At 37.7% G+C, this 27,529-nt stretch overlaps 3 protein-coding genes across 7 annotated transcripts in view; 2 read left to right on the forward strand and 1 right to left on the reverse strand.

Annotated features, from left to right (window-relative positions):
* The window catches only part of GARNL3 (GTPase activating Rap/RanGAP domain like 3), a 35,256-nt gene extending 17,946 nt beyond the window's left edge, over positions 1-17,310 (forward strand). The window contains exons 17-29 of the mRNA XM_053996573.1: positions 1,631-1,705; positions 2,628-2,739; positions 3,485-3,583; positions 4,515-4,631; positions 5,324-5,496; positions 5,740-5,898; positions 7,650-7,716; positions 8,349-8,456; positions 8,869-8,987; positions 9,214-9,349; positions 10,390-10,599; positions 10,905-11,016; positions 11,275-17,310. Coding sequence (XP_053852548.1) covers positions 1,631-1,705; positions 2,628-2,739; positions 3,485-3,583; positions 4,515-4,631; positions 5,324-5,496; positions 5,740-5,898; positions 7,650-7,716; positions 8,349-8,456; positions 8,869-8,987; positions 9,214-9,349; positions 10,390-10,599; positions 10,905-11,016; positions 11,275-11,431 — 1,644 coding nt within the window. The 3' untranslated portion in view covers positions 11,432-17,310. The remainder of the gene's footprint in view (positions 1-1,630; positions 1,706-2,627; positions 2,740-3,484; positions 3,584-4,514; positions 4,632-5,323; positions 5,497-5,739; positions 5,899-7,649; positions 7,717-8,348; positions 8,457-8,868; positions 8,988-9,213; positions 9,350-10,389; positions 10,600-10,904; positions 11,017-11,274) is intronic.
* Positions 17,311-17,966: 656 nt separating this feature from the next.
* Positions 17,967-19,356, reverse strand: LOC128817872 (uncharacterized). The gene is made up of 3 exons (XM_053996777.1): positions 19,326-19,356; positions 18,515-19,164; positions 17,967-18,270 (listed from the first exon to the last, which is right to left on the reverse strand). The coding sequence occupies exons 1-3, from the start codon at positions 19,354-19,356 to the stop codon at positions 18,226-18,228; spliced, it is 726 nt and encodes a 241-aa protein (XP_053852752.1). The 3' UTR covers positions 17,967-18,225.
* On the forward strand, positions 18,867-26,879 carry FBXW2 (F-box and WD repeat domain containing 2). Of its 5 annotated transcripts, none has more exons than XM_053996520.1 (7): positions 18,867-19,115; positions 20,634-21,051; positions 22,279-22,473; positions 23,259-23,392; positions 23,985-24,071; positions 24,739-24,908; positions 26,347-26,879. In XM_053996520.1, exons 2-7 carry the CDS (start codon positions 20,949-20,951, stop codon positions 26,633-26,635), a joined length of 978 nt encoding a protein of 325 aa, XP_053852495.1. In that variant the 5' UTR covers positions 18,867-19,115; positions 20,634-20,948; the 3' UTR covers positions 26,636-26,879. The 5 variants fall into 5 exon arrangements, with proteins under 5 accessions (XP_053852495.1, XP_053852496.1, XP_053852491.1 ...); XM_053996521.1 differs by having other exon boundaries at positions 18,867-19,043; XM_053996516.1 differs by having other exon boundaries at positions 18,912-19,374; positions 20,542-21,051.
* Positions 26,880-27,529: the final 650 nt, after the last annotated feature.

Below are 27,529 nucleotides of genomic sequence, written 5' to 3' on the forward strand. Positions count from 1 at the left end.
GATTCAGACTGGTCTCGTGGTTCTGCAGCTTATCTTAAGAATACTTCTTTTCTGAGCTGATTTAACTCTGCGTGAGTTGACAGAGCAAAAACAAAGACAAAACAAAAAACGCAACAAAAAATCCCAAACAAACAAAAAGTCTAAACTCAACCAACCAAAAAACCCTCCACAAAACAAAACCGACCCCAACCACCGAACCAAATGCAATCAACCGAAAAAAAAAACCAAAAAAAACCCCCCAAAAACCCACACTACCAACAAAACTCAATTCTCTTCTCTCCCTTTTTTTGTCTTATAAGACAAAAAATTGTGAAATATTAGAAGAGTCTAAGTTCTAGATGTAGTTAAAGGTGGAGAATGGGGCTAGGCAGATGAGAGCTAACAAATCTAGTTGAGACTCATTTGTTAAACAAGACTTCCATCCTCAATATAGTCTTCATCAAAAGGAAACGTATTATGTGGGTTATAAATTCGTCAATACCTGTTAGTGTTTTTCTTGGAGGTGCTTCTAACATTTAACTATTTCCCTTCCCTAAAAGATCTTTCCTCTGAGTTACAAACCATAGGCTTGACCATATTTCAAGATACCTTCCAAGTAGCTCAATCATTCTTGCCAAACTAGGAACGTATAGCCAGTTGACTTTTTGGATTGCAGACAAAATTCGCTGATAACTGATTCAGCTGTACATTTAAATAATTTATTTATTGTCAATGTGATCTCTTCTGACTGGTGAGATGGAATTAAAATGTTCATACAATGAAGTATTTTGTGCATCTCTGTAAGCTGGCAGCCATGCTTAATGCAAATGTGCAAGTGATGCATGCAGGTATTTACTACCACTTCACAGAGAGCCATGCTTGATGGTAGGCAAAGTCTAGGGCAGTAAAATTGGTTTAGGTTAGTTCTAAACTTTGCATTAAGGTATGCTGTGACAATTCCACGTATCAAAGTCTTCAAGGAATACTGCTGTGAAAGTTAGCAATGAAGGAATATAGGCTACAGTAACAGACTTACTGTGTAAGTCAATGAAACTACATATATACTATACTTCTGTGGAGGTTTTGCCCCTTTCAAAATCACCTTGCTTCTTCTAGTTACTTCTAGCTGAAGTATTTGTGATCTGGTGACCAACTGTCCTTGGGATGCCTGGCAATATATGTAAACAGACATATATATATATAGTTTGCCTTAGTGTTTGTTCGGAAGTTTTGCAAATCAAAGGTCAGTTTGTGTAATTGACAAGAGGATCCTCTATCTGGCTAGATTATAAAGTAAACTGTGTAGATGGTTAGGTTCTGTAGTTTAAGGTGGAGGTTTTTCTCTGTTACTATGTTTGACTCTTCTTTTCTGAGTTGCCGTTTAGAAAGCAAGTAAACAACAACAACAAAAAAACTAAAAAAAAAAAAACCACCAAGAAATGGCCAACATATGTTTTGGCTGAGAAGATACCTAGTAACCATCTGACGTTGTTGAGGATACAGAATTCTGCTTCTTTTTTCATTACTTAAAATGGCATAGGAATTCCAAACTGGAATTACTTTCTAGTCCTAAACTGTCCTTTTAATATAGTCTTTAGTTTGGGTATTGCTGACAAAAACTCAGTTTAAATAAAACATCTCTTTGTATTAGGCACTGAAATTGAAAACCACTGTGAAAGGGGATACTACAGCTAACTTGGCAACCACAAGCTTTTGTAAAAAGGAGGTGAGTGAAACTGTCAGAGAAGTTATGGAACATTAAGCATTTTCTAGTATGGTATCTATTTATTTACTTCTGTAATTAGATGCTGCAGCAGAAATGATGAAAGGTACATTGTCAAAGTGATTCTGCAGCCACTATTAGATTAATAAAGGATGAGCCTGGGGGCAGAAGCACTTCTTAAGTTAAAGCAACTATGGACATTTTTATACCTGAGAAAATTCAGTGAAGGTGACATCTTCCATATGCAATCATCTTTTATTTTAATTTCGGCACGTTTAAAACAAGATTCAGTTGTGTTTTCATTTCCTTTCATTTCATTTAGATTTTGTTTGAAGTCATTAGGGAGTGAACTATGCCAGCTGCACTCTTCTGCATGTGTTTTATATACAGAAGCTTCAGAAGTGCTTCTAGAATTTCAGAGATTCCAACTAATATATAAATTGGGAGAGGAGGGGCAGGCTCTGGGAGGTAAGTACAGAAAATACAGGATGGAAGAATAATTTGGCAGAAAGGCAGTTTTAACTGTACCATGTGCTAGTCACTAAACATCGCAAACTGAACCATAAAATGTAAGCAAACTGCGTATGGATATTGGTACATACATTTTAAGTATATCAGTTTGGGATTTTTAAATGAAAATAACTATTGCGTGATGGTTGCACTGAGTTTCAGCTGCATGTATTTTAATTCTAGCATTTCAGGTATGTGTCTTACACTTACTAGTCTCCAAACCAGAATTGATGCAGAAAGTCCTCTGCAAGAAAATTATTTCAGTTTTGATATTTCAAATTCCAACAATATACTGTTTGGAAATGTATCCTGCCAAAAGCATTTACGTGTTATTGCCATTGTCCATCACTTTCTGTGTCTGTATGATCTGTATTTTTTAGTGTACTTAATATGTATCCCTTATGTTACTTCATAGCCTTGGGAATCTCAGTCTTTCTGCAGTAATTTTCCTCATGAGGTTGTCTGTGCAGATTCTTGGGGCCAGTCCTTGCTGGTTTCTACAGATGCTGGCATCTTGTTAATAGATGGTTAGTAAATGATCTAGTGTTTTTGTGTCAATTTTTATGTATCTGACATTTTCTTGAAAATGTGTGTTCATAAACTCTGTTCAGGTGTTAGTAAGTATTTATGTAGGGGGATAGTTACTAATCCAAGTAAATCTATTACATTTATGTAACCTAGTTGCAAAAATTCATTCTGCGGTAGAATCAAGCCATATTGGAGAGCTAGTGTTAATGCAGATTTCTGAATGTGTTCTTGTTTCAGATGTTGTTTTCTTGACCGTCTGAAAAGCTGTAGGAGGTCGCATCCAGGTTCAAGAGGTGTCTAAATGGCTTGTCTGGTTTTCTTAGCCCTTGATAACAGTGGGCATGAAGCCAAGGGTTTATGTAACAATGAAATCCTACTCCTTCCCTCAGCAATGATATTGCTACTCTGACCCCTTATAATCCTCTGTGTGCTACATAAGCCAGTGGGACTGAGGGAATGAAGTTAGTGCTTGGTCATAATTCTGAAACTTGCCAAAGGAATGTCACTTTTACATTTCAGTTGCTTAATCTGATTCGTGACAATAACAAAAGTCTCCTGTGAGGAAGTATTGACTGTGATGCTGTGGCACATATAGGAGCTTTGTGCGGTTCTTTTTGGGTTTTTTTCTCTTCTTTTTTGTAAGAAAAAAAACCCCAAGACTTTATTTAGAAGAAAGATATGGTTCAAAACCAGCATCTAGCAAGTTTTAGTAGGGTTTTGAATACATGTGTGTTTCCTTTTTAGATGGTCAACAGTCAGTGCAAGTATTTGATAAAACTCTCCAAATAAAGCAGATGAATGTGTTGGAAGCTCTGGATCTTTTGATTGCCCGAACAGACAAAGGTAGGAGAGGTCCCTATTCTTGGATTCTTGCATGACTCCAGGTATTGCTGGGTATGTATGTCTCATGACAACTATGTCTCATTTAGAAGGATTAAATGTGCATAAAGTGTGCGCTTTTTTTGTAAGGTAGTTTTTACCCAATAAAAGAGTAGTCTGTGATTGAGTTTCATAAAGGAAACATACACAAAGAAAGATCAAGATCTTTATGTATAACTCAGGAAAGCATTACAGATATGGCTGGTTTATTATTTTTTACCCTTATGTCTGTTTCCTCAGTATTTGCTGAAGTTCTGTTTACCCAAGCTTTGGGTAAAACGTGGTTCCTTCTGTATCACTGGGAGTTGCCCAGTATGGTTGCATCTGGTGACATTCACCCTGAGATCTTACAGAATTAGCTCAAACTACGTGAGAGCCATTTGCAGTTCTCTCAAGACACCTGGGTAATGGGTGGCATTTCTGAGGATCTGGGAAGTGTAGTTATATCAAAACTCAGTTTGTGAAATTTCTAGAGAAAATCTTTCTGTGTCCTGAAGGGTTCAAACTGTATTGAGGATCCAGTTATCAATCGCTCACCTGGATGGTTCCAGCTCTTAAGAGTTGACCCTTTTACTCTTGCCCTGTAGTGTATATCTATTGTATTTTTGTTATTTTGCAAGATTTTGTGTATTTTCAAAATATTGTGCATTTCACTGTTTGCTCAGATCATTCTTTGGTGCAGCACCACCTAATGGGAAACTTGGCTACTGTACTGAAGGGGTTGGTTACTAGAATTGTCAATCCCAGAGAGTTCATAAGTCTTCTGTCCCCAGAGAGCCATTACGCTTTGTTTACTTTTGCTGTTTGTTAGGTGCTGCTTCTTGTCAGAAGTATTAATTTCAAACTACCGTGCTCTTTTTTAACTTCTTTTTTCCTGATTCTCTCCATATGTCAGGGAAAGACTCTCGTATCCTTGTCTTCAGACTCAGTGCTGTCCAAAAAGATATAGAGACTAAAAAAATTATAAGAAGCAAATATGACTGCAGAGAAAATAAACTGGAGAGAACAAAAGGTGATATTGTTATCCTGTGTTAAAAATATCCACTGTGCTTTGATGCTGGTAGTTGCCAGGGGCTTATTAGCTCTCTTTAGGCAGGTGTAAGTGTTCACTTTTAGTTTTTTCTCTGGACAAGTCAATTCAAATTTTGTTAAGATTATATTTGAAAATTACTCTAGTGCACTCCAGCATTACATTTTTGAATGTTGTAAAAAAACCATGTTACTTGGAAATTGCTGATGATGAAAAGCTTTAGAGAAAAATAGGATTTCAGGGTTGGAAGATATGAGAAGAATTTTGTGGGGATGTTAGACTGAAATAAAGCACACTTTAAGTTGGACTGGCACACTGGCAGATCCCCTATTAAACAGTAGTGCTTAGATGAGTCTGGGTGTTGACCATTATTTTTGTAGAAATAAATGTTTCCTGGTCTTCAGAAGCAAGCTGCTTTGAAAAGCTGAAAGTTGCAGAATAGTGACAATCCGTGTACTTTTGATCAAAGGTAAAAATAGATTTCAAAAGGGTCATAGGCTTTTGTCTTTTCCTAGAAGTCGATATAAGCCTATTGAGGAGTTTTTAATAAGTTCTTAATTCTGTGTTGCCAAGTCACCTATCAGAGCCCTGTTGTACTAATCATCATACAAATACAGAACCAAAAAATCAGACCCTATCCCAGCCACTTAGAGTCTAGAACATTATTTCCTCAGGCTGCCATTTGTATGCCATTAATACTCACCATGGAAGCGAACTGAGGATTGTTGCGGCTATTCGGAATAAGCTACTTCTCGTCACAAAGAAATATAATTCAGACAACACTTCAACTGGCACCTCTCTGCTATTGTCTCCTGAATCTCCAGTAGAGGAGTTCCAGTACATCCGGGTATGTGTACTGTAGTTACTAATTACCTTAACATGCTGAGCAGCACTCAGCTAGTGTGGGGGATGCGGGGAAGGCAGAGTATGCATTATCATCTTCCTGAACCTACAGACAAATAAAAGTGAGAAGCCATATGGTGGAGTCATGTTTCTGTGCTTAGAAAACATCCCCTTAAAATTATGGAGTACCTGCAGCACCCACAGTAGGAACTTGGAAAAGAGTGTAATTCTATTATTTACATTACAGGAAATATGCCTTTCTGACCCTCCAGTGGTTATGACGCTGGTGGATGGACCTACTGGAGACAGTGACAATATGATCTGTGTAGCATATCGGCATCAGTTTGATTTAGTCAATGAGAGTACGGGGGAGTCCTATAGATTGCATCATGTTGAAACAAACAGGGTAAGTTTTCATCATTGAAACTTTTTTTGCAGACCCCCACTGAGCATAATTTGTTGCAGACTCAGTGCATGCTGTGTAGACCGCCTAGGAGTGTAATTTATGGAGATGCTAGTGTGTGCTACTTTTTACTTCTATAACCACTACTTTAGGACGCTTTGAGATATTTATTCCTTTTGGGATACATGATTATAACTTCCAAGACAGGTAGTTAGAAGATATGACATTGGGAAAAAGCCTGTGTTTCAGGTTCTGGAATGTTGTTGTTGTCAAAAATTTCTTTTTCTTCTTTCTTAGCCAGTAGTTAGCTTTTTGCTTTATTTTTGTGGTATCAGTATTTTATTGTTTAAAAAATTGCTTCACAATAATTTCAGTGATTGACCACCAGTATCTTATTCAGATTTGCCTATTTGCATGTAGCTAAAATATTTACATCTGATTTATCATTCTATTTAAGAAAATGATGTCCAGTCAATTAATAACTGAATATCTATATGTATAGGACATAGGGCTAGGAAAAAAGGAAGATTTTGCACAGGTAATCTGTTATTGTTGTTGTTAATGAGATAAGGGTCTACTTTTTTCATTTGATGGTTCTTGATAAGTTATTTTCTTTTTAAATCGTCTCTATTTTTATTCGGATCTGGTGATGAAGAGGTGCTCCTGGCTTGGTTGATCAAGTGGTAAACTTCTCCACAGCACTGGGAATCAATCTTAATCTGGATGAGGAGGAGCTAGAAGTAAAGAATGGGGATGGAGAAGTACATCACCATCCACCAGTCCCTTTTCCACACCGGGATCCTTATTTCGTTTTGGAAGACATATAAAGCAGGGAATTGATATGAGCTGAGACAGTGATGTTTATGATGTTGAAATGGGTTGCCTGCTTACTTCTCTGGACAACATAGCAACAATGGCTTTCAATCACTACAAAAGATGGGTCAAAATGCATTTGCTATGGATGTGTAAACTTTCAGGTTTTCTTAAGAGTTCTTGACCTGCACAGTAATCTTAAATTAAGGAAAGTCAAAGAACTGCTGTTCATGGAATCGGTATCTCAGCCTTCTCCCTGTCCAAGTAACCTTATGCATTTCACTAATAAGATCTCATTTCCTGAACAGATATCCTAATTTTTGTGGCTGTTTTGGTTTGTTTTTAATCTAAATGTAAAAGACAAAACCAAAGTTGAATTAAGAGGATTTATGTAGCCTAATCTATGTTAAAAATACTGTGGTTTAACCAGCATTGCTTCTCAATTTGTAAATTCAGACTGTTCAGTAATCCTTAGGTCAACATCCCTGTTGACCTCTGTAAATGTTAGTGGTTTCGAACCAGTAATTGTTGTATCTGATCTTTTTGCTAGTCATGATGTGCAGTTGAAGATTACTTTTTGAAAAGAATTGTTATCTTTACCGTACCATGTTGATTCACCGCTTTCTGAAATCATCCTATTTCCCAAAATTTGTATTGCTAAACAAGTTATATGTTTTTATTGTTTTACACTGTGGTATGGCTATGAATGTTCAGTACTGTGCAGAACCAAATACAAAGGAAACTAATTGTCATCTTGACAGCATCCTGAAAATTACATCACAAAAGAAGCTATTTTTATACATTTATTTATTTATTCCCCCCCCCTTTTACCTGTGGTTGTGCACTTCCCCAAATGATTGTATTGCTTGTTAGTCACAACCCACTTGTAATAACCACAGTATCCTCTGCCTGTTTGTTAATCTTTTCCATTATCATTGCAGGTTAATTTTGTTGCAGCTATTGATGTATATGAAGACGGTGAAGCTGGTCTACTGTTGTGTTATAACTGTAAGTGTTTAGGGAAGGCCAGAAATGGTAATAGCTCAATCTGCATATGTAGATCTTCTTTCATTGGAGTTTAGGTCTGTATCTGAAAATAAATTTTAGTGTTTCATGGAAAGTTTGTCAAAATTAAGTTCTTTGGAACTTAAATGCATATTGGAGAAATTAGAAATGCAAGTATTTTAGTCATACTAGCTGTTTTATAGATGTGCAGGTTATATGATTCTTGAAATCTTGGTGTCTGTAATAAACCATGTGCATAACAGTCCTCAAAGAATGTAAATTACATGAACGTATGGCTACTTGAAGGGCAGAGAGGTACAATTCTGCAGACACTGCTTTCTGAATTTTCCTTGCCTGTTTCTGTATCTATAGACAAGTTGGGGACCTGGTAACTGTTGAAACAGTAATACTTACTTTGGGAAATACGTGAGCTTATTAAAACATAGGTCTTTTATTTTGGTCTTTCCAGTGTGTTCTCAGAGAAAGCAAATTTTGCTTAGCTGTTTGGCTATAGAGGGACTTTTATGTGAATGTTTGATTGTGTGCATAATGTCCACCCTTCTGCAAAATCTCCCTATAAAATGGGTGGTGGTCGCTTACAGTGTAAAGTGCTTCTTTTTTCTGTTTTGCTGCAGATGTTTGTCAGTACAGAAAGGTATATCCTTTCAGTGGAGGCTCTCCACTGGTCCAGCCATCAGCTTATGACTTCCACTTCAGCTGGAATCAAGTTCCTTATGCTGTTGGTAAGAAAATATCGCTTTTTAGTAGTTGGTTTTTTCGCTATTATTTTCACCTGCACTTGGCTCTGGTGGAATTACAGTATTCTGGGAATAAGCATGTTACATTCATGATGCCACTTGACTTAAGTTTCTGAATATGATCATTTTGAAAAGTGGAGCCTTAGTAGCAAGTTCATCCTTTGCTGAACGTTTCTTTTTTGTGTTTCTCATTTTCCATTCCCTCTATATTCTGCCAGGCATGAAGAGTGAAATTTTCTTCAGGCTCGATGTAGTTCAGTGTATATCAGTATGTTAGACAAAACTTTTCATAGGAAGGGAACATGCCAGAAGAGGTCAAGAACAATTTTTGTGGAGCATCCAAGAAACTTTTGCTTTAACCATTTTTCCTTGCCAAATAACTTCTATTTTGTTGCAGTCTGTGCTTTCCCTTATGTTCTTGCCTTCACTACTGATTCCATTGAGATCCGATTAGTGGTGAATGGGAACTTAGTCCACACAGCAGTTGTGCCTGAGCTTCAACTTGTAGCGTCAAGGGTAAGACAGAAAAATCGTGTTTGACTATTTCTGTGATATGTTGGGATCCAATTAACATAAAAAGTTGCTGCCGCTAAAAATGTAACAAACAAAACCGAAATACATGCTTACTTTATCTGCAATAATTATTCATCTGTCTGCTCCTGGTTTATATCAAGGATAAAGAGAATCAGAAGATGGTTAAGAAAGTGTCACTGTACCAATGATGGGCTATTTGTCATTTCAGTCAGATATTTATTTTAAAGCTACTGCTGCAGTAAGTGGATCATCTGACAGCAGCTCTAAGGAAATGAGTTCAAAGAGTTCTCCTGAAACACCGACAGCTGACGAAAAGCCAGAATTACCTCTTCCTTCTCTAGAAGGTAATGTGATCTCTAATCGCTCCCACAGCTATCACATCTCTGTGTGGCTGATCTTAAGATGGTAAAAAATGTGACTTCCTACCTGAAAGTGTGGAGGATAAGAGATTTTCTGTTTTCCACACATATAAAGCACTTGGCTGAGCTCTTGGACTGTAGTATCTTTTCTGAATACATGGTAGCACTGTTCTGAAGAAATAAAGTCTGTAGGAAGGGAGGAATTAAACCACAATATCTTGATGACTCTTTCGCAATGTGACCACGAGTCATAATGCAAAAAGGACCATAAAATTGTGAGAAAGCTTGACATTTCACATACGCTATTCCTTTCATTAAAGAAAAGCTGAAGAACCACCGAATGGCTGAAGGTCTTTCGCAAAATAAAAGTAAGAAGCCTTGAAAAGCTTTGCACAGACAATTTAGTGTAACATGATCTATGAACAGTCAATCTATAGTGTAACAATAGAGGAGAAACAAGGGAACATCAACTAAATAATGCAAGATGCGTGTACACCTTTCTTCCTTAAATCTGCTGCTTTACTGTTAGCAGACAGGAAAAAGGAGAAGGTAATCACAAAATTCTTATTTGATGGTAAGTTTGGGAGTTTGGTTTGTTTTTCTTCTAGGAATTAGGAAAACATGGTATTTTGTGTTACCTAAGAGGAGGAGTAATGATTTAAACCACTTGAGATCCAGGCTGCAATATGCTTGCAGTATTTTAAAACACAAGGGAAATACTGCACAGAGTGCAGTGTAATAGAGTACCAGCTGCAGGTCATATAAGTTCACTTCCTGGTTCTGCTCCTGATTCATCGTGTTGCCAAGAGTCTATCTTATTTTTCTCTCTAAGTCAAATTGTATTTCTTCCTTCTCCTAGCTTATTTGTATTGTAAGATCTCTAAAGCAAGAAAGGTCTTTGTCATTTCAGTTAAAAAGTGCCCAGCTCAACAGGTATAGCTCATCTTTGTAACTTTTCATTTGGAATTATTAAGAACTGATTTTATTATGCAAGTGTAATATTCTTTTTTCTTTCTGTGTTTCAGGTGAAGCTCCATGCAAAAATCTGTACAAAATACCTCTCAGCAATCTGGTTGGGCGAAGCATTGAGCGACCTCTGAAGTCACCTTTGGCTCCCAAGGTCATCACTACTACAACATCGAGTGGCATTACCTCTCTTCCAGTTATGCACTCGCTACCTTTATCTCGTATGGAAATTAAAGAAATTGCAAGCAGAACACGTAAAGAATTGCTGGGTAAACTCTCCTCATTCCTCAGTGTTACATATCAATTGCCAAACGTATACTTTCTAATCTTTGCACCATCACAGGTAGGTTTATAACATGCAGCTAGTATTCATAAATTATTAAAATAAAAAAAGGAAACAGTGAGGAAGTATTATTTGCAAATAGTATAGCCATTGTCTGATCATGTATAAGATGGCCATATTCTAAGCTAGGTAGAAATGGTTAATAATGGAAAATAGCAACAGATACCTTAACCTTTTCACGAATACTTTGCTTTCTGTTAAAAATATTAAGTCTTTTATTCCTTTATTGAGGTCTTTTGGATGAGCCTATACTCAAGACAGAAAGTGCACAGAAGCTGAAAAAGGTTTCTCGAAGACAGTCAGACTCTAAGCAGGGAGCTGTAAGATCATCTAGTAGTGACAGGTAAATATACCCTAGAAAAGAGACTAAGTTAGACTGTAAGTATTTTCAGAATTGATTGCTCATGCTTATCTCAGTTGGCATGAGGCTGACTGAAACCTTTGTATATCCATGTGCACTTCATAGTAGAGTAAAACAGGAGGAAACTTTGTTGTAATGGTCTCTGTCTTTAGGTTAACTTGAAATCTAGAAGTAGCCATTGTTCCTTCCTGCCCTGACCTGTGGTTTTTTTTTTAGTAACTTTTGTCTTCCTCTTTGCAGGATAATCTCAAGCTCTTTTGAAGGCTATTCGGAAAGATGTCATCTTTCCACTAGTTCAGATCCTGATACTTCAGTGAACAGGGAGGAGAGCTCACCATCTAGCTATCCATTTCAGCTGATTTCTTTATATGATGAAGACATCATTGACTTAAAATGAAGATACTTTTAAAACCTTTCTTCCTTACTTCACATTTTCTTACAACTCTGTAAGCTCTATGGCAATGTCACAAACACTGCTTCTGGTAGTAAAATGTGGCTGGAAGTACTGGTGATAAATCCTTATGGAACCCATGTTCTGGTTAGCACAGCCTGATTCGGCAATGCTTATATCTTTGACGTAGGTATGTTTTCTCAGTTAATGACGCATTACTTTTTATGGCCTTCTAACAGTAGGGTAATCAATGGGAGATTTAGGCTGAAACTGAAGTAAACAAAAGTATTACTTGTTCTAAGCTTCTTATAATTTGACTTACCTAAATGACATGCAGCGAAGTTAATTGCTGTAATTACTATCAAGAGTTGTTTTACAACAATGTATGTCATGTTGGAAGAGGAATTTTATAACACAGATCACTACTTTTGGTTTTTCGGTCTTTAAAAAACAAAACAACAACAACAAAAAGGCTTGCAGGCAAGGTCATTTCAAACACTGGAGTCAGTCCCTAAATTCATGCATCTGTAGTGTGTTCACTGAAGAATCAGGTGAGATATGAAGATGGTGTTTCCTTGGCTCCTTGTTTAGAGAAACTTGAAAACTCTTTTGGCATAAAGAATCCCCAAGCAGAGAACCTTTCTATAGGACGCACAAACTCTCAGAATATTTCTTGAAAATTGGAAACTAAAAAAAACCTAAAAAACCCATGAACAAACAAGAAATGCCGAAACAAAAACTCCAGTCCTTCTACTGGAAAACTCTTATGGTAGTGCATCTGCAGATTTTTCCATTACAGGCAGAAGATCCAACCCAAATTGTCTTTGACTTCAAAAAGTTTCTTATGCAGACATCATCATTAGCTGTTGTCTGCTTGCACCAACAGTATAAGTAATTATTTCAGATAGCTGTATTTTTCTAACTGGATGCCGACTGAAATTTCAGTGCTAACAAGGTAGTCTTCTGTGATGAAACAGTGATCTTGTCTCTTACTGTGTTAAAGGATGGGTTTATATTTAAAGTTTGAATTTTTTTTAACCCTTTCCTCTACAACACCTTTGCAAGATTGTTTGGTTTTGGTTGTTTTTCATGCAAGCCTTTCTATATATGATATTTTTAGCTTTATTAGCAAGTGTTTCTTGTTCTAAATGTAGAAATTATTCTGTATCCATGATTTTATTTCAAGCATGATCATCTGGAGATGCGTGCCTTTCTGCTGCCTGAATGTAAAACTGGTTTTGCAAAGTGATTTTTTTTTTATCAGTTTATTGTATAATATGGCTGAATTGCTTCACTTAAGAAAATATGCAAGGTCTTATCTGGAAGCATAATTTCTTACTTTCAACTGAGGTGGCTAATCAACAAAAGAAGCAATATTTTCAATAGTAATTAGTCTAGGAATAGAAGGCTATTATTACTTTAGTGGATTTTGCACTCATAGATGTGTGTGGTGAACCTTAATAAGCATCTAAAAGGAAGTACCAGATTGAAGTATTTGCAAAAACTTGTAATTATTTTTTGAGAATGTTGTTTCCAGAGATTGTGTTACTTTACCCTATCCGTACTTATTTGGACAGTTAAGGTTTAAAGAAAATCAATCTGAAAGTACCACATGGTACTTATTTTCTTGGAAGTTGTAAACACTACTGAATCCACTTGTGGGGTCATTGCTGTCACTTACATATTTTTAAAAAGGAAAAGAACCAGCTTTTTCCATGAACAGCTCTCTCGATGTGGTATTTGATTTCTGGTTTGTGGCTATTTTTGAAGACTGTACCAGTGTGTTCTAAAACTGGGGCTTTAGTTAAATTTTTAACTGGAAACTTTGCTTTACCCTGTTAGGATACTGGATTTTAAATATACTGCAGATGTTCACCTGTGCTATCACAGCATAATTTAAAATGATTAACCATTGTTTGATAGCAGTTGAAGCAATATATGGAGATGTTTAAACTTGTTTTGAAGAACCTGAGCAAACACATACTTGGGTATCCTGAAAGACTAGCCTTAGAGATGGAGCACTAGGGAGAACAAGAAGAATGAGAAGAACTTGACAGAAACCTTGACGACTGGCTATGATGGTAGTCAGCATGCATATAGATGCAGCATTTGCATTATATCCTAAACAAAATTATAGAAGAAAGGGCTATAAAGCAAGAGTTATTTTCTTGAACCAGAAGTGCAGCAGTGGCTGTATTACCATTAATTAAGAGAGTGCTGCGGGGTGGGAACGTGTGTGTGTGTGTGAGAAAGACCCTTTGAAGGTTTGCCTGTAATTACAGCATTGATGACATCTAGCAAATGAACTATAAGGAGTACAGACATTGGATTACTGAAGCACAAAACCAGATCATACTGGCTTTGTGGTACATACCTGGAACAGCAGGAAATTAGTATCATTTGAAGAGGGTAGCCCAGCAACTGCATCCCTGCCTCCCACCTGCTTTTATGCTATGGCTTGACTTAATGGGTCTGGTACAAGCTGCTAAGCAAGTCACTCTAGGAACTACTAGATCTTAAGAGACCATTGCTCATATAGGACAGGAGGGAGCTAAATCCTAGAAAAAAAAAATGAATGTCTTCATTCTTAATGTATCCAGTAAGTGCCTTGTTAATTTTTTGTATTTAGACTGTTGTAGAGGGATAATACCTAATGTGGCAAAAGAAGTAGAGAGCAATACAACATTTTGTTTGGGTTATATGACACCTGGAATTGGTAGCTGAGGCTTTAGAGTATATGTATATGTATATGTAGTTCACTACCTACTTAGTGTATGAGACCAGCCCAGAATGTAGGTAGAAGGCAATGAACATGGAAATAATATTTCAATTCTATTTGACACAAGCCACAGGAATTAAATTCTGTGAAGATCTTTATCACATTTATTGTATCAAAAAAAAACAAATACCAACACAATTGTGTGAAATTGCTGGTGTACACAACCTTGTACAAGGATGTGGCTTCTTTGAGTTTTAAGTAGTCTGAACAGACAACCATGATTTCTGTGTATCTTCATGTGAGGAGAATTAGCTTCTAGCCATTGTTTCTCTCAAAACTTCATCCTTACTATTCAGACTGCTAATTAAAATCTAGAGGCAGTTGGTGGTATTGATACAGAAGCTCTTGTGCATCATTTATAAAGGGCAAAGTTCTTACACATCTGCAGAACCTCTCCTTCTTAAGACTGGCATAAGATAACAAGGATTGTTGGAAGGCTGCTGGGATGGCTATAGTGTTGTTCACTCCAGCGTTGGAGCCATGTTGTTTGCCCTCTGTTTTTCCAGCATGTGCATGCATATACTCTCTAAAACTTAAAAAATAGTCTTAGGCACAAATTGCAGCTATGTCCACTGTAAGCACAACCCTTTCTCCTTTCACATTGGGTGTTAAAGCTGCCTGTAGGCTGCATTCTTGATGCTGGCTGACAATCTCACAATTAGGAGAAAAGATAACCTTTGAATCTATGATTGTGTAAGATGGGTGTTGTTCTGAAAGGAAAACTGAAAAATGTTGCTACAGATGGATGGAAGGAATTGTTTCTGTGAAGGAAGAATTGTTATCAGATTGAACACTTGCTGTCAGGCTAAGTTTAACTGAAGGCCCATTCTGGACTCTTGGCTAAGTTTCAGCAAGACATACTTTCCATCCCAATGTGCTGGATTTGTAGGCAGCAACAGGGCTCTTAACTCCTTCTGGCTAAATGGTGTTGGTCACCGCTTCATCCCTCTGCCTTAGTCTGACTAAATTATAGGAATGTCATTTACATTGGTGCAAGCATTAGATTGTACAGGTAGTTAATTTAGAATGTGCTTGTGTGTTCTCGCCAGCATGGTTAATGATGCATGGAATCACAAAATAGTTGAGGGTAGAAAGGACCACTGTGTTATCATCTAGTCCAGTACACACACCTGTGCACCACCATTCAAAAATCTGTTCAAAATGGATATGCAGCATTTTGTCTTGCATTTGAATTACAGCATGCATATAAATTTATCACCAGAACTTTGAAGTGTGACTAGGACTTAAGAACCCCCAGACACAAGAGCTAAGTTAATTCACGCACAGAGAATATGGAGCCTTTTAGGCTTTGATGAGTCACTCGCAAGGTCCCTAAAGCCCAGTTTGGGCTTTAGAAACCAATACAAATAGTCATTTTTGTCCCGTTCCTTATTCTGGTATCAATGCAGTACACATAAATATTTTGTATGTGTTTGAAAGTAACAAAACACTTCCTTCTAATAAGAAGCAAAGACCCATGTGAAATTTGAAAGGGCTGTGGCTATTCAGGGTAGCAAGAGAACTACTCTCTAGGTTCAGTGAATGCATACATACATTCAATTTCCTGGTTCGCAAAGAAGCAAGGCCTGTTCTAGATATAGTCCTTTACTAGTTGAGGGTGTGGTGGGGATTCTTGTTCGTTTTGGTTTGTGTGGCTTCTGGAGGCTGGTGGTGTGGGCAGATTTTTTGTTGGTTGGGATTTTTTTTTTCATGTTTTGGAGGTGGGGTTTGGTTAGCTGGGTTGTTTTTGGTTTTTGTTTTTGTTGGTCTGCTGTCGTTTTTCAATGCATAGCATACATGCAAGTATGCACCTGGAATGAACAGGAGGTTTGTTCTCTGCCTTCATGTAATTATTTCTATAAATGTGCACATATTTGTAATTGATAGCTTCAAATTGAATTTTTTTAGTACTTGACAGTCAACTGAATAAATATTCAAACAGTACTTAAGAGGGCAGGAAATGGGTAACGTTATTGCCTAACTAGTTCTATATGGTTAAGGTTGCTACTCCTGACATATATTTTCTGCTGTTCTAAGTATATTTGACCAGTAATGGCTAGCTCGAACATGTTTTTCTAAAGGTGTGGGTCTATAACTCGGCCTTGCAGATGCAGTGGCTTTTCCAGAGCTGTTGGCATAGTCTGCATTTGAAATAAATAACCCTTTTCATTTTGATTTGTTTTGCAATATATATACATATATAGGTATATATATATTTGTAATTCCTACTGTCAATTTTCAGGGATTAAAAATCCTGACACATATATATATATATAGGAATTTAAAGTAATGGGGTCATAAAAGGCAGGGGAAGGGAAAATCCCATCAGCAAGTGATAAGGTATTTCAGAATAATTTCTGTTGTCTTCTGTGTATGGAAATGGGTATCACGCTGTTTTCGTTCTTAACAGTTCGATGTCATGGTTCATATGCACAGTGCTTGCTTATTCTGTTAAAGCACTGTTTTCTCAGATAGGCTTAATCTGTTTTTGTGAAGGACTATATTATACCCTGGGAACCTAATATTAAAAATATGGGAAGACTTAAGAGATTATGCAGCAAACATCTGTACTTGCATGCAGGTTAGAAAGTATTTTTACTCTTATTACTTGAGCACAGCAACTTCACCAGCCTGTATACTGCTTAGCTGCTTCACTTTGTTGCTGACCTGTAACTGACTGACTCCTCTTTGCTACTGGAAATTGTGGTACTAGCATCTGACTTGAAGAGAAAATGGAGATAATTTTCTGCATATTTACCTGGTCGAATGGAAAATATTATGTAAAGGTTTATGCAGAGCATTATCAATCTAGAATGTCAGTTTAATTGTCTTTGAATGGTAGCAGACTGCTTTGTAATTTAATAATGGCATATTGTTAAGACTGTTGCTAGGTTTGTGATCAAAGACTCTTTACCATTGGTCTTAAATGCTGATGTATTACCATTGTTTTTAATGTCATATGATAGCATGTATTGTTTGTATTTTAGATACGACATCCAAATAGAAACAGTCCTATCACATCTGAAACTGTTTTAAGTGCTGTTTATCACCTTTGTGAAGAAGAAACATGGTTTATTTCTTCATCTGTAATAAACTATAAATTTGACCCCAGCTGTTTCTTTCACCTGTTTCACACACACAGGACTAATGACTTCCAAATTTGCAAAGTAAAAAGACAAGAAATCAAAAAGACAGGATGTAGCACAGAGCACTGCTTTTTCCATTTGAGTTTTCTGAGGTGCTGTATCATACCCATGAGATTGCTGTTTGTTTCTTAAGCTTTACCTATCTTTGACAAAAGCCATAATTTAGCTTTGGTTTATGTTTCCAGGCATCTTTAGACTTTTGGAGACCTGCTTCAGTTGGAGATCTTTACTCTGTAAACTAACACTGCAAAATAGTTTTTCTCCCTTTCTGGCTAAGTGTGTATTCTTACTGTGTCCAAGACCTTGCAATTCCTTTTGAAAAAGCAATCACGTTTTCTGAAGTATCAAAGACATTCTCTTAAGAGCTGCAACCCTTTTTGTGATTTAAATGCATTCCTAGCCACCTTGACAACAATAGGAAAAAAACCTTAAATCCATGGAAGACATGAATTCATCTCCATTTGGGATTAAGACTTAATTTTGTGGTCAGAATTAACAGAAGTAACAGCCACACAAACATCAAGTACTGCAGTCTGAAACTAATGTTACCCAGACTGCATTGTGTGCTTCTTCACTGTAACATGCACCGTAAGGAAAAGGTAGAGTTAAGCAAGGAAATTTTCTTTATTTATAAAATCAGTTTTTATTTTACATCTTATTAAAAAAAAATACTGGCCCAAATACAATTAATATTCTCACATGGCCATTACAGTCAGTACAACAGGTTAAAAGAACACAGGAACTGAAGAAATAAAAGTAATTAACGATGCCTACTATAAAATCCCGAAATTCTTTGGGTTCCTAAGAAGGCCATAACCCAGTTTGTTAAGACACAAGCAGCACTCGATATGCCTCTTGCTTTAAGTAGGAGGATTTCAGATATCAGCAACCATGGAGCTGGACCCAGGCAAAGGCAAAACCTACAATTACAAAGTGAATGAGTTACAAAGAGAATAAATGCAAGTTAAGTAGGAAAAAGTAACTTATGTCCAAATTAATCAAGTAAGGGGGATGCAGTTTTCACGTTATATTTGTGCATAGTTCAACCAACACCGCACCTCTGCCAGAAGGAGAGAGAATACGTGATTTTAAGTCAGTATGATAAACACTAGTGCATTTTTCATCATAATAATTACAGGAATATTCTTAACAAACAGAACTTGCCAAAACTTCGGGTAGGAGTCGGAAGCGGCGGAACCCAGCACGCAGCGAGATTCCTAAGCAGCCCCGTCTCGCCTGTGGGGGGAAGCGTCGACGCGCCCGTCCCCGGTCGCCCCTCGACGGCCGCCGCCAGGGGCAGCGCCGGTCAGCGGGAGCGAGCCGGGCGGAAGCGCTGAGCGCGGCGGCGGGGAACGATGACGTTCGGATGCGCCGGAAGCCGCCTGATCGTGGGAGCGACGGGTCGGGGAGCGCCTTCTCTCCGGTGCCGGCGGTTCGCCCAGCGCGGGCTTGGCCCAGCCCTCCCCTCCCTTCAGCGCCGGGCGGTCGTGAGGCCCTGGTCTCCTCTTGAGGGTGACCCCCTCTGTCGTGGGTGCCTGCAGTTTGTGGCGCGGGCTGCGGAAGTGCTGAGAGCCGGTCCTGCCGTGGGAGCGATGGCCGCAGGGAAGCACCCGGCCGTGCTGGGCTCCGGGAGTCCGCGCAAGCCGTGGCGACTGCCCGCCGACGGACACCCCGCACCGGGCTGCTACCTGAGGTGAGCGACGCGGAGCTATCGGCAGCAGCGGCGCTGACTCTGCGGTCCTCGCCGTGCTTTTTGCGCGTGCAGGTATATTGGGAGCGGGCGGGGGGAGCGGATGGGGCTGGCTGCGTAACACCTGGAAAAGAGGCTCGAGCACCGGTTTCAGCGGCCTCACAGCAGCCCTTAATTTCAGTAATAGCTTCAGTATTGACTACAACAAACGCCTTGGGGCTCACGGAGTTTTTATTCGTAGCCGGCCTATTAGAAAATTTTACTTGGTTTAAAGAGAACACATGCCTGTTTCAACAGCAACTGTATTCACTGCCATATGTGCTGATGAAAGCCGGTAAGTGCTGTCTGCAATAAAAGTTACTGTAATGAACTTGTGATTTAATAGGAGCAGCTGCTTCTGTGCATTTGACATCCAGAACCTTCTTGTGTGTTTTACCAACAATTGCATGCCATGTGCAGCCTTTTATAGTGACGACTGTACTTTTCTGTACTCCTATGCCCTGTTAAGAGGTGTACTCTAAGATCTTATTCTATAATGGTAAAATGTCTGTATAGAAATAAACATGCTATTGAGTCCCACTCAGATACCTCAGTCCTTTCAGTTTGGGAGTGCTGTGAAATTCAGACAATTATCTAATGAATTAGACCTTCCAGAGAAAATAAATGTATCTTATTTTTTAACTGTTTACCTGATGTTTATCTTCTTAATCAATGGTCCCAGGTCACTGAAGGAACTTGAGATGTCACAGGATAGTATAAGTGCGTTCAGGGGTGGTATTCAATTTCACAGTTAAGTCTCAGTGGAAATAAACTGAGAAAATAGGAAAAAAAAAAAAAACAAACCCACAACAACAGGATTTTTTAAATGCGTCTAGGTCAAAGTGGTGCAGGCATGTCAAAACTTATGCTAGACCAGCACAAGCTCAGGTCTTTACGTGGGCCAAATAGAAAGATTAGAAAGACTAATGTATCCTCCAACACAGTTTGTCAGACATCTCTGTATACTTTTTAAAAAACTAACTAGTTACCTGCTTTGTATTTAAAATAGTTCAGGATGGAGGTATGAGTAAATTATGTTAGTAACTAGCTTATCACGCTGCTTATGTCTTTTGTTTTTTTCCTTTTATCAGAATAATCCATGAGTAAACTCTAAGACAGTGTTTATCTGCTGTAATAGGTGTAAAACTTAAACTAACCCCTACCTGCTTGGACTCAGAATTTGAAAGTGTTAATCTAAAACAAGAAATATGTTCACATTCATAATGAATGATAACATTCACTAGCTACATAGAATTTACTTGTAAGTCTGCTGTGGGACAAATGATAGTTCAGGGTGCATGCAAATGCTTAGCCCTAACCTAAAGAATATTTTTAAATGCATTTGGTCACTTCAATCTATGTGTTAACAATGCCATTTGGAATACTTATGTACCAGTAATAAAAATGTGATTCATACCTTATTTTCTGAACGGAACTAATACAGTATTTTGATGTATCACAGGTAAATTTTTCCATAACCTTATGGAGAAAAAGGACTTTGAAGCATGGCTTGATAACATTTCTATTGCATTTCTTTCTCTGACGGACTTGCAGAAAAATGAAACTCTGGATCACCTGATTAGCTTGAGTGGAGCAGTCCAGCTCAGGCACCTCTCCAATAATCTAGAGATTCTACTCAAGAGGGACTTCCTCAAACTTCTTCCATTGGAACTTAGTTTTTATCTGTTAAAATGGCTTGATCCACAGACCTTACTCACATGTTGCCTCGTCTCTAAGCAGTGGAACAAGGTGATAAGTGCCTGTACAGAGGTGTGGCAGACTGCGTGTAAGAATTTGGGTTGGCAGATAGATGACTCTGTTCAGGATCCTCTACATTGGAAGAAGGTTTACCTAAAAGCTATTTTAAGGATGAAGCAACTGAAGGACCACGAAGCCTTTGAGACATCCTCTTTAATTGGACACAGTGCCAGAGTATATGCACTTTACTATAAAGATGGACTTCTGTGTACAGGTAGGAAGGACAGACAACTTGGGAGTCTTAAAATTCTTTGTTTGCTCTTCCCCCTCATAAGATTAATGACAATTTGCTTTTCTTTTACCGGACAAAGTATTTTCATAGTGTGAATACAGATGATGATTTAAAATTACTTATTTTTTCAATTTTTGAAACACCTGGTGTACTAATAAACTCATTAGTCACTTTACTAAGAACACAAGGAGACTGATGTCTTTGTTGGATAAAGTAATAGTACCAGCAGGCATCATTGTCCCTGCCAATGGCATGGTGGTTAGAACTAAATGATTTTTAAGGGCCCTTCCAATCCAGATTGCTCTATGATTTTGATCATGCTGTTACTATAAGCCCATTTGAGAAGTACAGATACATTAGCTATCCTGTTAGATGATAGCTTTCAATTAAAAGGACTTTGGGCTGTGAGAGAACTCCAGTCTCCCAAAGCGTGGAAGAAGAAGTCATATCTTCTTTGAAACAAGTCTGTAAGCACTTTCAGTTCTTAACATAAGTTCTTTATGAAGTGCTGTAAAACTGGATTTAACCTTGCTACTAGTCTGACTTGCACATAATTTCAACTTCCTCCCTGAAGAGTAGAGACTTCAGTATTTCAGTTTGACCTTAAGATACAGACAGAATGTATATGAAGCCTTAGTATGAAAGAATAATAACAAAGTTACAATGAATCGCTGTCAGAGCATATTCCAAGGATTTTCCAATAATTTGGAATGACAATGTTACACACTAAGTTGGGAATACTGACTTCAGTCGGTCATTTGTTGGTACATTAGGATGCTTACTAGAAGCCAACAACTAGATTCTAGCCAGTCTTTCGCTTACCTACTCAGCAGTGAATATTATACACAGAAAACAGCATTGTCAAAACATTCTGACAACTTTTGTAATGAAACCCACAGGAGAAGAAGCAGATGTAAAGAGTCCAGGGTTTTTTTTTTTGCTCTCCAAAGCTAGCAGTTGAAAAAAGAGGAACTTCAGGTAGAGAAAAGAAAGTGGCAGGATATGAGGCCTGTTATTCATCTATATTTCAAGGTTTAGTGGAACCCTTTCCTTCCTGGAAGAAACTAAAGCTTGCAGTATAGTCAGTGGCTCTGCAAACCTGAGTGATGTGTCAGGTGAAACTTCCATGCATCTGTTTCAGTAGACACTATCAATCAGAGGTAGTGCCAGAATCTACCAATCTTGCATTTATCCTGTTTTATATTCTAGGATCAGATGACTTGTCTGCAAAACTGTGGGATGTAAGCACAGGTCAGTGCATATATGGTATCCAGACACACACTTGTGCTGCAGTGAAGTTTGATGAACAAAAGCTTGTAACAGGATCTTTCGATAACACAGTAGCCTGTTGGGAATGGAGCTCTGGGGCAAAGACACAGCATTTCAGAGGACATACTGGTGCAGGTATGTTGAAGTTTTAAAATTGTAATTTCACCGGTGAAGTAGCATACATCATCATCAAACAAAATTAAGTTAGCATTTGTGCACTAGCTTTTTCGGTTTGTTCAGCCTCTGTTCTCTGTCACCTGAGTCCCCTCAGTTCCCCTTGACAGGGAAAGTGACCAGAAGAGATACACACTTGTCCTTGAATATGCCAAAGCTTAGCCACGTAGCATTTTGCAATTGCATGGAAGTAACAATAAATGCCATGGTTATTCAGTAGCTTCAAGTCTCAAAGAGGTGCAGATCTTAGGTAGCAGAGCATACGTGGCCATGGCCATTCTTTCTATTCCCACATCGGACATGAGCTTAAAGCAAAGAGCAAAAAAAGGACCTGGGAATACATATTTGCATTGCCCTCATAATTAAATTCTTTGTCGTGTACTTAGAAATACCCTCAGTTCAGCTGTAGGTTTTTTCCTTTGTATTTATAAAATATACTAATCCTGTGGAATTCTTACTAAAACTCTGGAAATAGGAACTAGCTTAAGTTACACTTTGCCACAATCCAGCCATAAAGGAACCACTGATGTTAATGCTCTTAATTTGGGCAAAAAACCCCAGTAATTTTGCAGTGTAAATGTAGGCATCCAGAGCAAAAATTCATTTATACAGTTCAAGAACAATTAAAGATGTAGTAGCATATGAATTTAGAAGCTGCTGAATTCATATAGACGCTGCTAATGCCTCACAGAAAAATGTATGCATAGAGACTAGTATTCCTTATTTAGTTCCGTCTTTGCTTGAAGTTTTTAGTGTGGATTACAATGATGAACTTGATATTCTGGTCAGTGGCTCTGCAGACTTCACTGTGAAAGTGTGGGCCTTATCAACAGGAACGTGCCTGAATACCCTTACTGGACACACAGAATGGGTCACTAAGGTGGGAATATTGATTTATAATTAATCTCACACGCTTATTTGCACTAAATTTATAGCATGCTCCAAATTTTTATTTCCTAATCCTGCAGGTAGGTTTAGAATCTGAAGAACATCTGGAAATACTACAAAATAACATTTCAACAGAAAAAATATTTAAGCTGTAAATAAACCTTTCAGACCATTGAAGATATTTCAATTCCAAAGTAGCTGGGCTAATACTAGGAAGCAGTGATTCAAAGACTGAATAAAAACTGGTTCTGAAAGAAGACGGCTTTAAAAGTTATATAAAAAATTTAATTATCTTGATAACAAAAATCTGATCATGAAACAATATTTTTACTCTGGTTATTTCAGAACTTGAAAGGGAGGTGACTGTACAGGTGAAGTATATGTTTGCTTATTAGAACAGTAAATTGTCACTAGTAGGAACAACAGGAGTGTAAACTGTAGTTTTCCTTTAGTTGCTAAAAAGTATTTATACTGCCTTTATTCATGGGTACACTATGCAGGTGGTCAGTGAAATGATAAAATGCAAATGAAAATTTGTTTATTTAACAGCATCAACATAAATCATTACTGTCCTTCAATTACAGGTCGTTTTGCAGAAATGCAAAGTCAAATCTCTTATGCATAGTCCTGGGGATTATATTCTCCTAAGTGCAGATAAGTATGAAATCAAGGTATGTACCATATATCATGCATATATTATTTTGGTACATTGGGAAACAAAAAGCTTGAGTAATTTGCTGAAGTTTACAAACAATAGAAGGTTTTAGTTTTTCCTCACATTTCCCACTTTTCAGGCTGTGTGCAGAACATGAAATGCTTTGGAAGCTAGTTTTTCAATGCTCACTTTAGCGTTTAATTTTAAATGATAGCTCTACAACAATGGTAATGCAAAGAATCGGTGCTTCTAGGTCATGACAGTGAAGCAGGTAAATACAAATACTCTTACTGTTGGGGACTTTGGGGTTGGAGAGTGCTTTAAGTTTATGGCTATAGAAGTGCTTCATAACTGAAACATTGTTCAGTTTCTGTCCCAATTGGATGGTTGATTTTTTTTTTTTTTTCCCCTCATTCTTTAAAGTACCCATTTTCACTGGGATTTTTTTTTTAGGCTAGAAATAACATGTGCTGCACCAATATTCTAAGACAAGTCACTTGAAGAATTGATGTTCCTACATGAAAAAGATAAATATTTCTGAAAAAACCTCATGTACACATTTACCTGATGCTTAAAAAGAGACTGTGAGGCTTGCTCTATTTATGTAACAGTTTATAATGTGAATTTTTTATAGGTTATAATGTGAATTTTTTTTATGGTCTTAAATTGTGTTTTAATTGTAGATTTGGCCTATTGGAAGGGAAATAAACTGTAAATGCTTAAGAACACTGTCTGTTTCCGAAGACCGCAGCATCTCCCTACAGCCCAGGCTGCACTTTGATGGTAAATACATAGTGTGCAGTTCAGCACTAGGATTGTACCAGTGGGACTTTGCCAGCTATGATATTCTCAGGTAAACTGTTCAGTTTAGGATTCAGTCTTCATTAAATAAATAAGAAGTAGTTTACCAGTTTTAATAACTTACCTTAGATGTAGACCAAAATAATCTTGAATAAAATCCTGTAAACATCTTGCTTTACACATATTGAGGTTTAATTCTAATTTTGTCATCTGATAATACGAATAGTTTCATTGCCACTTTGGTTTCTGGCCACATGCTAGTTCTCTTTCATATTTTCATTCTGTAAGCTGAAGTGTTTCAGTATAGACTTAAACCAGCCTACAATGCTGTAGGTATGAATGTGAAAATGTGGTGACGCAGAGCTAATGTTACCATGGATACTGCTATACAGACAGCCAAGCAGGAATTTCTGGGGGTCCTTTGATGGGACAAGAAATTTTTAAAAAGACTCTTTTTTCCTTATAGCACTACTGATCCGTCACTCCTTCTAATGTTGTGGAATGACAGTGAAAGTTATCAGACTGCAGTTAAGGGACCGAACATGTTGGCATTCCATTTCCACATAAAGAATCAGGCTGTATGAGTTGGAAATGGTGGCATCAAAGATAGTAACTTACTAAAGAAAAAAATGCATTTTAGAACTGCTAGCAGACTCCTTAATTCAAATATCCTATGGATATCTGAAAGATCTCCAAAAGTGCTTCTTATCAGTAAGAATAACTGAGTAATGAGTAATTTCACCTCTTAGTTTACCCTCCCATCTTTCAAAACAGAAAGATGGTCTCTTACTGCTGAGAGCAGATTTTCATCCCCACACATTTTTCTGCCTCAGTTCTTTGCTTTATGTAATTCTATGATTGAACATGCCAGCAGTTGTGGAAGACTCAACTCTTCAGTTTCTGTTCCAAGTTTTATTTATTAAGGGAAGACATCATAAAGGTGTTGGGGAAATAAAGAATACTTTTTTTTTCTCCCCATGGTTAATTTGCCATAAAACATCAGTAAAACAGCAGGACCAGTCTTGGACTAACCTGCTTATCACAAGAATGCATGTCTGTGTTTTACTTCTGCCTTTTAGAGGGGTGAGCAAAACAATAACAGCTTTTACCTCTTAGTGTAAAGATATTGAGGCATGAAATCCAGATGGAAATTTACTGTAAAACACAAGTACATTTACTCTTTCGTTTGTTCGTGGAAATGGCTCTTTTTTTCCTTGTGCTCTGCAGAATAATCCCTTTCAAACCTTAGCCTTCACTTATGTTCAGATGGGTCTGTCCTGAATGCATAAAGTCAGAAGCGAAACCACAGGCCTGACTGTAGCTAAGCGTTCAGTTGCTTAACTTGAAAGATTTGCATCCAGTTCTTTCTAAATTACTTCAGAATGATGAATTTAGACATATTTTCTGTGGACACACAGGATTTGGTTTAGTAATTCAAGCTCATGACAACATTGTAAGGGAGATTCTAACACTGTTTTCTTGTCTTCTAGGGTTATCAAACCTCCAGACTTCTCAAATGTGTCATTGCTGGGCTTTGGAGAGATATTTGCTCTACTGTTTGACAACAGATACCTGTACATAATGGACTTGAGGACAGAAAAACTGATAAGCCGCTGGCCTTTACCAGAATATAGAAAGTCAAAGAGAGGTTCAAGCTTCTTGGCCGGTGAAATGTCTTGGTTAAATGGACTAAATGGCCAAAATGATACGGGCTTGGTTTTTGCCACCAGTATGCCAGACCATAGTATCCATTTGGTCTTATGGAAAGAACATGGCTGAAAAGTTCACACGTACTGAATCTTCAGGAATTCATGGCCTATCAGCAGTGTGTCCATAAAACGAGACTTTGCATGAACCAAAGTTGCACATCCAATGGTATCATCATGCAATGCACAATCATTTACTTTTATTTGGGCATTTGGGAATGGGTTGTTTTGGAAATAATGCAATGCAGCATGCTAACAGTATTCACCACAAATTTTTGTCTATATTCATGTTTAAATATACCTATTTGGGCTCTGAAGTATAGCTTGTAATATTTAAACCATTCAAATCTGCTACCAAATCTGAAATCAAGTTGTGCTTGACCTGACTTCTGACCTTTTTTTTGTTGTTGAAACAGAAGGTGAAGCTACTATTTTAGAACCATAGGCTTTTGTACGTCTAACAGCAAATACTGGTTGCAGAGCATGGCTGCTTAACAAAAATGAGAAAACAGCAAACCTTCTCTCTCTCTCCAGAATCTTTCTCTTCAAAATGTTTTTCCATATGATAGCTTTAAATACTTAGCCTTTGAAACAGAAGAATCAAACGAGTCCTTTAACAAATACTTGTCCCCGTATTTTTGTGCTATTTGACATGTACTTAAAAGCTGTATCTAGATCACATGCTATAGAAATGCTTTAGGTTGACCTTCCTTCCTTTCCTTCCCTCCAGCCTTAATGTCTTCTGTTTTTACACAACTTGAAAACGTGAGTTTTCATGAAAATCGGCTCATGCTCTTGGAAAGACAAAACTGTCTAGCATTACTAGTGATTTTTTTCTTCCCACTATTCAAGGAGACCTGATGTCATACTTAATACTGAATGAAGGCCAAGATTCCCAAATGTATGTGGTATGAATTACACCAATGAAGGGGAGTTTTCATATGCGAGAATCAGTATTTGAGTGATG

Source organism: Vidua macroura, chromosome 21 (genome assembly GCF_024509145.1).
Source record: "Vidua macroura isolate BioBank_ID:100142 chromosome 21, ASM2450914v1, whole genome shotgun sequence".
NCBI classification, from domain to species: domain Eukaryota; kingdom Metazoa; phylum Chordata; class Aves; order Passeriformes; family Viduidae; genus Vidua; species Vidua macroura.